General features: G+C 45.2%; 1 protein-coding gene and 2 long non-coding RNA genes across 3 annotated transcripts; all 3 read right to left on the reverse strand.

Annotated features, from left to right (window-relative positions):
• Positions 1-4,028: 4,028 nt before the first annotated feature.
• On the reverse strand, positions 4,029-4,550 carry LOC124699595. Its single transcript, XM_047231871.1, has 3 exons — positions 4,449-4,550; positions 4,261-4,371; positions 4,029-4,182 (listed from the first exon to the last, which is right to left on the reverse strand). The coding sequence occupies exons 1-3, from the start codon at positions 4,543-4,545 to the stop codon at positions 4,079-4,081; spliced, it is 312 nt and encodes a 103-aa protein (XP_047087827.1). The 5' UTR covers positions 4,546-4,550; the 3' UTR covers positions 4,029-4,078.
• A 396-nt stretch (positions 4,551-4,946) lies between these two features.
• On the reverse strand, positions 4,947-5,479 carry LOC124700421. The gene is made up of 3 exons (XR_007001732.1): positions 5,401-5,479; positions 5,113-5,238; positions 4,947-5,011 (listed from the first exon to the last, which is right to left on the reverse strand). It is a non-coding gene; the product is annotated as an uncharacterized LOC124700421 (long non-coding RNA).
• A 2,830-nt stretch (positions 5,480-8,309) lies between these two features.
• Positions 8,310-9,241, reverse strand: LOC124695732. The gene is made up of 2 exons (XR_007000583.1): positions 9,186-9,241; positions 8,310-8,528 (listed from the first exon to the last, which is right to left on the reverse strand). It is a non-coding gene; the product is annotated as an uncharacterized LOC124695732 (long non-coding RNA).
• Between the last annotated feature and the right edge of the window lie 5,789 nt (positions 9,242-15,030).

The raw sequence follows: 15,030 nt of genomic DNA on the forward strand, positions 1-15,030 counted from the left end.
AGCGGAACGGGAACATCTCATCGTCGGAGGGGCATAGAGGAATCCGAGGCAAGAACACCCTCTTTCCAGCATGTTGTCCTAGTACGATCTCGGCATCTATTGCATTTCTCTGGAACCCCCGTACCACCAGCCTCGTACCATTGCATAGACCGTTTGCTGGGTCAATGTTCCGCAGTAGTATAACTGGACAGTTCAACTTTAACTTAAGAACATGTGGCGGCAACCCATTGGGAGTAAGCGAGTTCAGGAATTCAGAGGGATAGTAGTTATGCGGATCATCCTCCGCGCCGTCAAAGCTATGGTATATAATCTCTTGACCCGGGAAACGTTCGATCATCCTCATGTTTATACTATCAACATTCTCATTCCTGGTCGTGAGGATCGCCCTTGAGGTAATATAAGTAGGATCGGCGAGATTCTCATCTAGATCATGGAAGACATGTTCAATCAGCATGTCAAGGTCACTGTCCTTCCCTGTATATGGTACACAAATATCCTCGGGGAGTTGTACATTATTGTCAGCATCACTCTCCTCCGTGCCATTCTCTATGCGCAACAGGAAATCTGCAAACCACGGATCGCTCTGGGCCCTCATGTTATGGACAAGCCGTAGTTGTTTCATATTTTCCCACAAATATGATTTACGCAAGGTAGCATCAATTATCTGCGGCCTTGTCCCCTTCCGTACAACTGGAAGAACTTGCCTGAAGTCGCCTCCAAACACGACAGTTTTTCCTCCAAACGGCAAGTCTCGTCGACCCATTATATCGCGCATGCTATTATCGAGTGCCTCAACAACTTGTCTCTTTGTCATGGATGCTTCATCCCATATTATGAGAGATGCTACTTGAAGGAGTTTAGCCGTGCCACTCTGCTTCGTAAAGCTACACACCGCACCTTCTTCAATGCTAAGGGGGATTTTGAACCTTGAATGTGCAGTCCTGCCTCCAAGCATGATGGAAGCGGCGACACCAGATGTCGCGGTTGCCACGGCTATCTTTCCCTCGCTTCGGATTCTCCCGAGCAACGCTCTGTACAAGAAAGTCTTCCCCGTCCCTCCTGGGCCATCAACGAAGAATACACCTCCATTTTCACTATCAATAGCCTGCCTCAATCATGGATTCCTCGATGATTTCTCTAACCCCGCCACCCATGGTATCATACGACTGGTCGATTTGGGGAAGAGGGAATGATTCTATATCTTTCCCCATCGATTGCAGCATGTTCCTAACATCATGTAACACCATTTGCTCTATTGCACGTGGGCACGTCTGAGAACGCCGGTAGTCATCCAACATCGCCTCAAAGTGTCTATCCCATAGCCCACGCACGTCGCTAGGCTCACAAAATATCAAGATTGTTGCGAAAAGCCTTCTGAGTGAGGATGGCATCTGGAATAGCTCAGCCTCTGTAAGACACTCATCAATTGTGTTGTCAGCCTCCACAAGGCCTCTTCTTTCGGCGGCTTCACGAAAGCTTGGGCACACAAATCCATCCACTGTCCTAAGGTCTTCAAAGGAGGTTGCACCTACAACATTGTTTAGGAGCACTCGCAGATAGTACCGCTCTCCCTCAGCCGGATGGGCTGACACAATTCTACCTACCTGGAAACGTTGAGTTCTCTTTTTCCATATCTTTCTGCCTGCGTGCCATACAAATGCTGTCGGAAAATCCCTATACAACAATCGTCGAGCCTCTGCGTATTTTTTATTTGCCTCAAAATACTCTGTCAACATTGTCCTTGAGGCGCCATGTCGAGCAACAACTTCGTTGAGATCCTCCCTAGCATTAAATGAGACCATGTGCATGTCCGGGAGGTGAAGTTGCAATTGTCTCACAGATGGGAAGATCTCACCAAGGTTGAAGCTATAGATCCTCCACAGCGCCTCTGGTGGGGTAATCCACCTTGCATCCCTATACTGCTTGATCTCGTCAATGTTGCCATTACTATCAGCCTCATCTAGAGAAACGGATGCCCGATCATGGCCCTTGTAGATATATTTAAATAAGTACTTCACGGCCTTGATACTTGAGCACACCTCAACATTGATGTGACAGTTCTATCTCCTTAGAAGGTAAGGGTTGTACGGCACTACCCATCTGTTGTCCAGCATCCTCCCTCGAACCTGAGCACGACGACCATCATTGCGTCTCCGGTACACAGGGTATGTGTCCCTTCCCTGGACGGTTGTTGGGTTAAATGGACGTGGATACCGGTTCTTACAACTTCCATCTTGCATGCACACATTCTTGGGATTTAGAACCCCGCAGGGCCCATGCATCATGTGTTTGACAACCATTGTATATAGCTCTGGATACTTTTGCTTGTCTGGGAGCTCAGCTGAGATGAGACGGTCATACTGCTCTGGGACTAAGAGCTTGTAACGAGACTCCATGATAAGGAGGAAGTGAGCATGTGGAAGTCCCCTCTTCTGGAATTCAACGACATAAATATAAGCAATCACTTTGCCAAGGATGTGCTTTTTAAATAGTTGCTTCTTTAGGTCCTCGAGCTTGGCTCGAAAGATCCGAACAATGAGATCAGGACGATCTTGGGGGGTCTGTCCCGGTTCAAGCTCACGAGTTATCTCTTCCCAGTTGGGGTTGCAGGTCATAGTTAGGAAGATGTCGGGCTTCCCATACTTCTGAACCAGGGCCATAGCATCCATGAACCTTCGCTTAAAATCTCGCTTGCCTCCAATGAATTGTGCCGGGAGTATAGTTATTTTGCCTACCGCATCCGCACGGCTTTCCCCAGCATTTATGCTATCAACAACACCTTTGTAAAGATCAGCACGTAGCTCCTTTTGCTGACCTCGGATGTAGTCTAGTCTTGCACCCTCTACCTTCATGTACATGTCAACAACATACTGTTGGAAAAGGCGCTTACCGTATAATATGGGATTGAATATCCCACGACGCATCTGGACTTTATAACAGTAATAATCTCTAACAGAGACGCACAACCGAGTATTGACATCTATTGGAAGGTAGGGACAAAACAACATTAAACGATATAATTCATAGACAAAAGATGAAAAGAGCAACAATGGTCTAGAGTCTAACCTGGGTCCTCATTTTCATTATCATGGGACTGGAGCACCTCATCCAAGGACACACCATTCTTTGGAATTTGGGCATGCCAACCGAGCTCTCCCCTCGGAAAAAACAGAGGGTATGACAAGGGGTCATAGCATCCATAGTATGGCTTTATACCATATTTGTCATTGTTATTCCCATAGAGGACAATACTACGATCGAACTTTTAGATAAGATCATTTCCCTCAACCCACACAGCTACCTCCGAAGACAATGGCACATTATATGTTCGCTGGTCCAACCTTGGGTCTGTGTTTAGAGAGATACGAAACTCCTCGAGGTCTACAGCTTGGCCAAGACTCCTAAACGATTGAGAGTAGGGATTGTCCCTGAGGATGTTAACTAACCTTCTAATGACCTCCTGGTCAAGCCCAGGGGAGTGTCGAAACCGATGTTCGAGGCCAGGATCGTCATCGTAAAAGTATAGTTGTAAATGACCGTGACATGACTCGTTAGGACGGAATGAATGTATGTTGTGATAAATTTGCCCATGTGCTCGAAATGTGTATACGCCTGACCTCATGTTGGTATATTTGTTATCAAGGCTTACGCCAAGGGTGGTGAAGGAAAAATGCCCATTGAAGAACCTAATGTTGTCTTGAAAATGTTTCGCGTCAGCATCTGAGCTCGACCAGAGCCTCCGGAGTTCTGCGGGAGGCTCGGAGAGCGTCAAACTAATTTTTCCACCCCGACAACAAAAGGACTTCGGCTCATACTCAAACCTTTTTGCACCACAATGGTTGCAATCTGCCACAGGCTTCAACATGTGTGTGCTATCAGGGATATTTGAGTAAACATGTTCAAAAGGACCGAGGACATTAGAACCGACAACGGAGGCATCTGCTAGGTCCGCTGGGTCTAAGACCTCACAGTTGTCCACACCTGTTTTGTATTGCTGCTTTGAGTAATTTTTTTCATGATAAATTGTTTGTATTATACTATAACAGAAACGTGCTCGTTATTTTATAATCTTAACATCTCAGAATTTACCTTCCCCGGCAAACAAGTAGTACTCCTCATCCATTTCCTCTTCGGGGATTCTGTCCTCATGCATGACATCCTTGAGAAAGTTATCTAGATCATCTGTCATTTTTTGAGCAAGTAAATAACATAACACATCTTTAGACTAAAAAATTCAACACATGTGACTGGAAACTATACCATCGGTTCCAATGGTGAATGGTGGCATGGATGGGTTGGCCACCGTTGAAGCACTCGGCTCGGGTATTATGTCCTCATCCATCACATCATCAAGGAGGGTTCCCAGAGAATCTGTATGTGGGTGAGTAAGTTAATAGATGAAGAATCTTTAAAGAGAACATGATAAACACAGAAAGGAGTTTAGCTACCATTTTCAACGCCAGAAGTTGGTATGCTTGATGATGAGATGGCCAACGCTGAAGCACCGGGTTCGACGATGGTGTCCACATCTACAATAGGGAGCATTTCTCGTGCACCTGTATTTGGCTAAGCTAGTAAGTACAATGGAGCTAATATATTAACAGTAGAGGGTTACTCCAGATGTGTACTTTACTACCATTTACAACTGATGATGTTGGTATGCTACATAATGGATTGATCAAGGGTGAACCACCTAACTCAGGGCATTGAATTGCGATGGATTCAGCACATGGAACGGCTCTCCTAGCAGTGTAATTTTCCTTTTCACGATTCAGCAATGCTTGCCTCTGCTCTGGTGGTAAACTCTGCCGCCGTGCTCTTCGGCGTGCATTCTTTTCTTGCCTTTCTTCAAGTGTTAAACTTTGCATACTACTCCTTCAGCGAGCATTGATCTCTTCCCTAGCCTCAGGCGTTAAACTTTGCCTGCGGATTCTATCACGTTCCGTCCTGGCTTTCCTTTGCTCTGGTGTAAGGCTAGCATAGCGTGCAGAATCATAGGAGCGCTTTCTTCCTAAAAAAATAAAGTAATTGAATCAAGGATTTTTCTAATTAATAAAAACCTATTAATATACAGAAATATCCTTCAGAGTATGTACAGTTATAGTACAATACCCTTTGAGCTTTCTCCTTGCTCCAACGTGGCAATTGATGTTGCAGCTAATTGGCTTGTTACATGTTCACCTTCTGAGGTCGAATCACTTTGGTTTCTGGTGTTGGATGGCTCATGTATGGGCAAGCCTGTTGAAATACAAAGCATACCGCTCAGGCACGAATTTTTTTGCTTTGTCATGTTCATGCAACACTGTTACAAATATTCCAGCATGGACAATGAAAGCTTAATTTTTCAAAAATTGTAATAATTTATTGTTCTGTATAGTTTCAAAGGGTCAAAGTAAGGACCTTGCTTTCCTTCAGCAGAGCAATCTCTTGGAAGCCACGGCATTGTCGAAACGACCAGTACTTAAAAGATAAGTTCGTTACCTACACCTCCCAGGAGAAAAATGAGCTATCATGAGTTTTCATGTTAATTAATCAAGAATTCATATGAAGCTTTCTGCAATATAGTTTGTCTATATTTGGTAATAAGGTCACATGATTTATTAATTCTCCATCACATATATATTAGGAGTCGTTTTTTAGTATAGAGGTAGTAATCAGTATACTAAAATTTCCCATCTGCTACCGAAACACGTTTTTTAGACCTCCTTCATGCCCATACTTGATAGTATGTTTGAAGAATTATTTTGTAGTGGTTCAGCAGTGCAACGAAACCTCAATGTTCTTCTAATCAGAAGAAAGAAATCTGAAATATCTAGAATATTGACCAAACATAATCATATCATCAATCAATGTTGTAGTGGTCGAGCTCCAAAATATTGGCAGCCCCACATTACTTCATTCATGACTACAAGGGCATAGTTCTATCATGATCTGGTCATCCAAGATCATGAGCAATGTTAATTCTCTCATGACTACCTTTCGTAATTTCTTCTCACCCTATCTCCGGAGATGAATACATTCAGAACGCATTTATTTAGCCCTCAATCAAGAAGGAAGAGCACGAACTCAGAGGCTGAGAGCCATACCTTGCCGAGATGTACAAGAAACCATGAAGTATCTGGTGAGGCTGCGAAGCGCTCGACCTTGTCGTGGACGCGATGCAGCCCCAAAGCGAGCACGCACAGAGCGGGTGCGGCCTCGACGCGGTGCGGCACCAGAGAGCGGACGCGCCGGCAGGATGCAGTCTAGGCTGTTCCGATGATTTGGAGCGATGGTGACGGCAGGGGCCAAGCCTCAACGATCTCACACCAACGGCGAGCGAGGGCGGCCTCCGCGGTCTGGGCGAGCAATTGCGCCAGCAGGGGGCGCGGCCTCCACACGATTCTGATGGCTTCGAGAGAATACGGCGACGGAGAAGTGCCGGTGCGTGAGAGGAGGAAATAAAATTTGAAGAGAAAGGGGGAGTGAGAGAAACCGGACCTTGCAGCGCGGGGATAAGATCCAGTTTGAATTTTGAATGGCGGTCGGCAGCCATTGGACCTGTACCGGCGGGAGGAGGCGGATTGGAGGTGGGAGTCGGAGGCGGCCAGGCTGAGACAGAGGTAGGGGATCGTGACTTTTTTGTTTTTTTTTATTATCGAGGAGGGATTCTGGAGTACTCTGGATCAGCCTCCTGTTTCCTTTTGCTACTTGACGCACGTTTTTCTTGGGCCCATTTTCTCAGCCCATATACATCAGATTGAGAAGCAAGGGTGTGAACTGTGAACGGACGACCATGAACTGAGTCTTTTAGAAGTAGGAAAGATACATGTATATAAATATACAAGTTTTACAGTAATTGGCATTTTTAATAACCATCCATCCACCCTGATCTAATGGTGCTAAATAGACGGAACCAGACGGACGAAACCAAAAATATGAGATCGGAACCAAAATCGGTGGGACCGGAACTTCTAATATATTCTACGAATATTATAAAAAACGAGCGTCCTTTTGAGCGGCCGAAGCATCCAATCCGACTGCACGAATCTTAAAGTCACCGGCGATTTTGCAACCAGCGAGCTCAAATAAACCAGCTAAACCGACCGGTTCAGCTATATTGGCGCTGGAAAAACTAAAATAAATTTGCTAGAGTGCGGATCGAACCTTTGATCTAATGATGTGGGCGCACGGTGGTGAACTCTGACCAACTAAGATGGTGCTTCTTAACGTTTAACGAACAGAAACTACAGTTTTTTATTAAACCACCTACACTGTAGAACTGAAAACTAAACAAACATGACACTTATCTGCTTTGCTCATTCATTGCACTTGCAGCTTGCGCTGCATGCAAAATACGTACACCGGCGTGCTAACCTACTTGGCTGTTTTTGGCTGTAGACCTTTCTTAGCACACATGATACGTAGGAAGGTGAATGGGTGATATATAAGAGCATCTCCACTTGTTCCCCAATACGGCGACATCGGGTGAATTGGTTTTTGTCCGTGTGTGGGGTGCCGGCGCGGATGTGATTATGGAGAGGTGTCGGTGCGCAGCACCCTCCCCCTCCCCCCCCCGTTCACGTAGCACCTTCATCCTCGGGTCATCAGTGATGGCGTCTCCCTCTGTCCCATGGGGATTCTCCTCCTCCTCTTGGTCATCAACTATGGCGTCGTGCAGCTTCGGGTCATCGCCGATGACATTGTTCGGTAAGGAGCGGGTGGTAGTGGTGCAACTTCAGATCTCCGACAAGGTCCTTTTCCTGAACTATGGGGATTGTGGTTCACTGATGATGATGATGATGAGATGCATGTAGCTGAAACACTTCCATACATATATATGGTCGTTTGACTTGAGCTCTAATGAAGTCCAATTCTATATGCAAAAAAGTGCTGATTTGAACTTTCTGGTGTATTTGTGTATTCCGTCCATATATTGATATCTATTAGAGCTAATGTTCTGCAGAGAACTGAGGCAACAGTTAACATCCGTGTTTGTATTTCTGACATACTATTCATCAAAATTCCGAACACACACTAAAAGCACAGTTAAGAACAAAAACCTCTAGTGAACAAAGCAATCTAGTGAGCATTTCATAACCACACGCATAAAACATCACTTCTACATCATCAACACGCTACAGTTGGCCATTCTAGCAGCACTACTACATTATCATTCAGCATGTCGCTAGCTGCTCTGCTCCTGCTACCCCAGCGCGTTGCCGGCCTGTGCTCCTGCTAGCACGTTGCCGGCCCCTGTGCTCCTCCTAAGATCATTAGAACATCCAAAAGAGAACTGAGATCATTAAGATGCCAAAGCCAGGCTGGAATCATAAAAATAAACTGGTTCATTATCTTTGTCATGAATATGGTTTATCACAAGAACTCACGTGTACATTCATAAAGAGAAACTTATCCAGGAGTAAGAAAAAGTATGGAGAGACTATATTGTCAAGCAATAACTGTTCAATACAGTGATAATATTTTCCAATATTCTTGACTATACTGTCGAGCGGATAAAGAGATGGTAGCTTCTGATCACTTGGAACCTACAAGAACCAGGTAATCATCAAATGAAATAGACACTGAATATATCATAGTCTAGCTACAAGGTTCAAGAAGACCAAGACAAATTTCATATTCAGATGTCTCACTGTATGCAAGAACAAAAGGTCAAGATCACTAGGTACAGCCGAAGTAAGTTGAAGTAGAAAGGATTGAAATAATTATCCAAAGGCTCACATGTTGCACAAGCCTACCCTATTCGCTATTCAGCAAAAAGCTAAATACCACTTCTAGATACTAATCGCTCTATAGAAACCTGGGCACTAAAAGCAATCCAATAACTAGTTGTCTGCCAGGAAGCAACATGGTACGGCCAGAAAATGTTTCAAAACATTATATTGTACAGTACAAGGATAGTTCACTAAGAGATGAGGACCCCAACAAAAATCTGAAATTGCTAGCCATCTGCATTTACATCTGCAACCCACCATAGCCCAACGTTACTAGCAGTCTAACATTGAATCAGATTCCTCTTTCCTTTTCTCTTTTCTTTAAACTATAAAGGAGATACTCGTTATATGGCTGCATCTGCTCAACTAAAAGCAATCAATCATGCAACGACCTATCTAGCAGATTAGCATCAAAGGGAGGGCAACGACGCGTACCCAGCAGCCTCCCATTTCTTCAAGCAATTGACTGACCTTGACGAATTGCGTCCGATCCCGCGGGAGACGAGGGCGGCGGCTGCCGACTCCGATCCAGCCGGTGAAGAGAGCGATGGCGCAGCAGACATGGCCGAGGAGAAGTCCTTGGTCAGGACTCAGGCGTCGGCTGCAGCTCCGAGGCGCGCGCCCTCGTGCTGAGTCCCCGCGACGGGCCGACGGGCGGCGACTCGCGACGGGGGGAGGGGCGGCGGGGGCGGCGGGGTCGCCGGGGTGGCTGCTACGGGGCGGCGGGGCGGCTGCTGCGGGGTGGCGGGGCGGCGGCGGGCGCTCGTGGGAAAGTTCTTTCCCCTTTTTCTATCCAGATGTATCTCACAGTCTAATCTGATTCTGATTTTCTTTTATTTGGAACACTGATTAAAACGTCCGTTCCAGAGCTCTGTTACGGTATCATATCATTATAGAACTTACATAAAATTTATCACAGATTTAATCAACGGTCACGAAAAATTACATTAGACGGAATCAAAATTCGATTAGACGGAACCAAAGTTCCATGCCAATCACCGTAAAAGAGCTCATATAAATAACTCATTGTATCGAATATAGATCCATCTTCCAATAAATATCAAGGACTCACATTGGTATTTAGCCTCCGTCAATCTTGGAACGCTTGAGATGCAAGTACTCGACTCATTGTATTGGGAGCAGCACAATCGAGCTAATCCCACTCATACAATTCGTTACTATAGCATTTATAATGATTTTCCTAAAATATTGTAAATTGATCCGTCGCATACGTGTATCTTTTTTATCACTAATCATTTAACAACTCCAATGACTACAATATCATTTGGACATTCTTAAAAGTCAAGTAATTTGAGTAATCATAAATAGAACGACATTGATGTTACTAAATGGACGATTACAGAACAACTACAAAAGCCAATCCAGAAAGATAAATATATAGAGCAAAATTGGTTATTGTAGCCCAATATACCCTTATTTCTTGATTGGCTTTTGTAGCTGTTCCGTGATCGTGCATTTAATAACATAAATGTGTTTATGTTTATGATTAGTCAAATTTCCTTGACTTTTAAGAACGTCCAAATGATTTTGAATCCTTGCATCTATAAACGAATTAGTGATTAAAAATGGCATCGATGGATCAATTTGCAACATTTTATGAAAATCATTATAAATGCTATAATAACTAATGGCAAGAGCGAGATCAACTTGATTGTGTGTTCCCAATACAATGAGTCGAGTACTTGTTTCTCAGATATTTCAAGATTGACGGGGGCTAAATAACAATGTGAGCTCTCAATATTTATTGGGAGAGGAATCTGTAATCGATAGATTGAGGTATCTGTAGGTATGTATGATTATACGAATTAAAAGTTTGCTAAACCTAGAAATTGACTACTATGGATATCGTTGTTACCATTAAAAGAATACATTACCTGAATTAATAATCAGAAATTATTTCGTTGTTAGTAAGGGTACTTACTTATCGTCTAAACTATTAGGAAAATTTACCTCCTCAACCTTGATGCATTCATTCAGATGACTGGGATTTCCTGCTGCGTGACATCTCCTGTCCCGCTCCTCCCTCACTTCTATCTATCTGTAAGCAAATAAACAGCTGAGATACCCAAAAACTTTGGCACAAAAAGAGGGAGAAAAACTATGAAATCATCAATTAGTACCAACAGATATGCAGATTAATCAATCCGCAGTGAAGTTAGTCGTTAATCTGAATAAATGCATCAATCTTCAGGAGATAACTGTGTGGTGATTCTAACTAAACCTACCGTACTGCAATTCTGTTGCCATAGTAATTCTTGGTTTCTAATATAGGCTTGCAGTAACTTATGTAGAACCTAAAGAACCTACCGCTAGAGTAGGTGAATAGGGAAGAAGAACAAACCACATGAAATTAGCAATTTCACCCCAGCAGAGAAGAGAGAGCTCTTTCAGAACAGCACATATAACTTGAAAAAGAAAAACACAACTTGGTAGAGCGTTCAGTCGCACGTCGCTAATAGCTATCGCGACAAAGACCACGCAGAAAAGCAGAGTCGATCAGATCCATCAGTAAACTAATGGCAGTATGATTTGCAATCTTATCGTTTTACAGTGGAGCATCAGGCGGCTGAACTGGAGAAGGTACACAGCGTCCAAATAAATCCCGTACCTCGGGCGGACATAGTTTCGCCGTACTCGGCGGACGGCGGCAATGGACGTAGTCGGCAGGACGGCGGCGATGGCGCGCACCGGCTGAAAGTTGGCTCGGCTACGGCGAGGTTGTATTGTATGCTTTGGGCGCGGCGATGTCGATCGGCAACGTCGAGGCGGTGTTCCTGTGGAGGGAATCGAGTATTATTTGTAGCTGCCTTTGGCTTGCCGAACGGACAAAGGAGTCTCTGTCGGAGCAGAGTCGCGAGAGGAGGAGGACGGGCGAGGCACGAGCGTCTGCTTCCGTCCGTGGCCGATGTGTGTACAGGCAGGAGACTCTGTTTCCGTTCGATTCGATCAGTTCAGGCTGGAGCCGAGCAGGGTTTGCCTGTCGTACGTTGTGGTGTTTGAGATGGACGGAAATCCCAGGTGGACAGGCGTGGGAGTTCAGCGGCGGCACCGGCACGTAGTCCAGGCCGGCGGGTTTGGGAGTCCGGAGCGGACAGGAGTCGACAGCAGCATGCAATGGGCATGGGCGCCATTGACCCGCTCCGCTCCATCAACCTGTACCCCAGTCCGGCAGCGCGGCACCGCCACAGGCATTGTCCGGCGGCTGCAGCTCGGGACGCACGACGCCGCATGCGCCTGCGCCTCCTCCACCTCGTGGGTCCTTGTTTGCTATGGTGTCTCCGGTGATGTCTCTCGTGAACTCAGTTTTCCGTACGATATTTTGCTACAGAAGTACTCTATAAGATTGTTGCCACGAGGACTCCAACAAGAGACTCCGCAAATCAGTTTTTGCTACATTTGTTCTATGTTTTCGCTACAGTCATACATAATTGTTGCTACGAGGTCTCTGGCCCAGAAATGCCTCCGGCGAAGTCTGTTTTGATGCAGTACCACATTTTTTTCTCCTGCAATGTCTCTGAAGAGATCTTTTCATTTTTTGCTTCAGTGGTAAACTTTTTTTTTTGCTACGAAGTGTCCGACGGTCTCCGACAATGTCTCCCGCGAGGTCTCTGGCAAGGTGTCGTTTTTTTGCTACAATCGCACTTGCTTTGTTGTAATTGTATGTTTATGGAAGCAAAAGTGAGAATTTTGTGGCGTTGAGGAAGAATCCATTTTTCATGCATTTTTTGAGTGCACCTGGGCACGTCTTTTTGGGAAGATATGAAGAAAGCTTGTGGTGTAAAGATTCCCATGCTTCATCCCGAATCTTTGGCGATCGACATGGTTGATACTGAACTTGTTAAGGAAGAAGATGCAGCGAAGATTATGTGTGGTTGCTGGTCGATATGGTCTGAGAGAAATGCTCGACGCCATGGAGAAGACGAAAGATCAGTGACAAATTAAATTACATGGGTGATGCAAACTACACTGGATCTTGCTCAAATTGGGAAAGGGAAGGGGACGAAACTACCTCGAAAGAAAGACTGTTGGAAGCCACCTGCTTAAGGTGTGATCAAGATCAATACTGATGCTTCTTTCAATAAAGATAGGGTGGCGAGTGGCACCGGCTTGGTTGTCCGAGACCACCAAGGTAAACTTCTCAAAGCGCAAGCAAGATGGTACAAAAATATTGCTGATGCACCAACCATGGAGGCACTTGCAATCAGAGATGGGGCTACCCTAGCGGCATAGATAGGTTTTACACATGCCATTTTAGAGAGCGACGCAAAGGAAGTGATCAATATTTGCAATGATGACTTGCAGAATAAATCGGAGATCATGCCCATTTGCCAAGAAGTAGTTGAGATTAGACGAGCTTTACCTAGCTTAAGCAATAGTTTTTTTTGGGCGTGATGCTAATAACTCAGCTCATCTTTGTGCTAAACAAGCTAGATCTGATAGGAGGAGATGCCTGTGGATTATCTATAACCCAGGTTTTCTCTCTAATACTCTTCGGAGTGATTGTAATCTGTCGAGTAATCAATAAAGCTCTTGAACCCGCAAAAAAAAAAGAATTGTGTGTCTTCTTTTTTTTTTGCTTCAAGGAGAGGACCTAGGGATTTGACCTCGGGGATGCTCAACACAAGCCTTTTATGTATTCCCTCCATTTTCATTTAGTCCGGGTTCTAGGATTAATCAAAGTTAAATTTGTTAAAGTTTTACAAAGAATATATGAAAAATATTAAAATCTATAATACCACATAAATATAATAAAAACATATTTTTATTATGATTCTAATATAATAAATTTTATTTTGTAATTGTTAATATTTTTCATAAATATTTGTTCAAAATTTGCAATGTTTAACTTTAACTAAACACACGAAGTAATTGTGAACTGATGGAAGTAGTAGTAGAGATTAGGAATCATCGCATGCCTACTCAGGTAGATCTCTTTTTTTTTACAAAGAGTATATATATTAATATCAGAGATACCAATTATATCCAGCCTCTGCAATAACGCACTGCCCTAGAGACATTACGGATGCACACAGCCAAAAAAGAAAGAAGAATTACCAAAAAATAAAAGCCCCGCTACAGGGATATAATCTTTCAAAGAACAGCACTAACACCACCATGACAGCACCAGAAGTTCAGCTTCCCCAAAAGCGACGCCTTCAAGAAGGTAACAATGCACCAGCGCTGTCGTTGCCCGATCATAGATCTTAGGTTTTCACCCTGAAGAAAATCCTCACTCTCAAAACAATGCCTTCAACAAGGACATTGCCAGGCACAACCAATTAAGGCCAGACCTTGGATTTTTACCCTGAAAGATAAGATTTTGAACTTCTCCTGTGCAGTCGCCCCCACTCGCATGCCGCTGCTCCAAAGACACCGATCACGAAGCCAATTTCTCCTCGCCACCCAGACTCGAGTCACCATTGCAAGACCACAGATTTCGGCTTCCATGTCATTCTCCACCAGCACCACATAACGAAAACGTGCTCCGTGATAATAACCGTCAACAGAGCTTCGAAACGCTCCCTCTGTAACCAAACGGCCAGAGTAAAAAACATGGGTGCGCTCGACCGAATTCCATCCGATCCGGCAACCTCCAGGCTTGATTCGCCCAATGGAGCGCCGTCGGAGCCTTCCGAAACACGACACATCCGCCAGATCAATGAGGATAGGCACCGGCAGATCTACATCTTGGTGCGAGAAGAAATCTAAGGACCGCCGCCATTATTCGCAAGACTAGCAGGTCCCCACACCGCTGGTCGTCTCCAAAGCTGAGAAGGCTGAAGAGGAACAAGGGGATCCAGTGCAGAGCACCGGCCTAACCCCACGATTACCAGATCGGGTCGCAGCCTCCACCGGATCTCGTAGGCCAGGGCACCTCCATGGGCGCCACACCCCTCCTCCTCAACGCCTCCCGCCGGAGAACCTCAGGCGCCGACCAGGAAGAGGTGCGCCGTCCTGCGCCACGGAGTCGACCTCCCACCTCCTCCCGTGAAGAGCCGCCGGGATACGCCTCCCCTGCCCACCATCATTCGAGGGGATGGGCGCCCCCACCGCCGCCAGGGAGGGAAGCAACATCAGCCAGGATGCGGCGGACGGCGGCGAACTAGGGTTCCCCCTGAGTCGCTCGGGAGAGGAGCGACTTGGGAGGGGTCGCGCTCAGGTAGATCTCCTAGATGAGTGTATCCCTGATCCTACGGAAAGTGAACAGTTCTTTTTTTAGTAGTTCGAAATCAAATTGACGATGGATTCTACTTCTACACGCTCCTGTTGCACTAGCGAAACGTTTCATAAGCAA

This window comes from Lolium rigidum, chromosome 3, assembly GCF_022539505.1.
Source record: "Lolium rigidum isolate FL_2022 chromosome 3, APGP_CSIRO_Lrig_0.1, whole genome shotgun sequence".
Lineage (NCBI taxonomy): Eukaryota > Viridiplantae > Streptophyta > Magnoliopsida > Poales > Poaceae > Lolium > Lolium rigidum.

Bases quoted from the DNA above. Each gene is read 5' to 3' on its own strand.
- LOC124699595 (XM_047231871.1), bottom strand. From the start codon at position 4,545: ATGCTCCCTATTGTAGATGTGGACACCATCGTCGAACCCGGTGCTTCA. The intron at 4,372-4,448 runs GTAGCTAAACTC...ACCCACATACAG, and splicing joins AACTTCTGGCGTTGAAAATG to ATTCTCTGGGAACCCTCCTT. The intron at 4,183-4,260 runs GTATAGTTTCCA...AAAAAATGACAG, and splicing joins ATTCACCATTGGAACCGATG to ATGATCTAGATAACTTTCTC.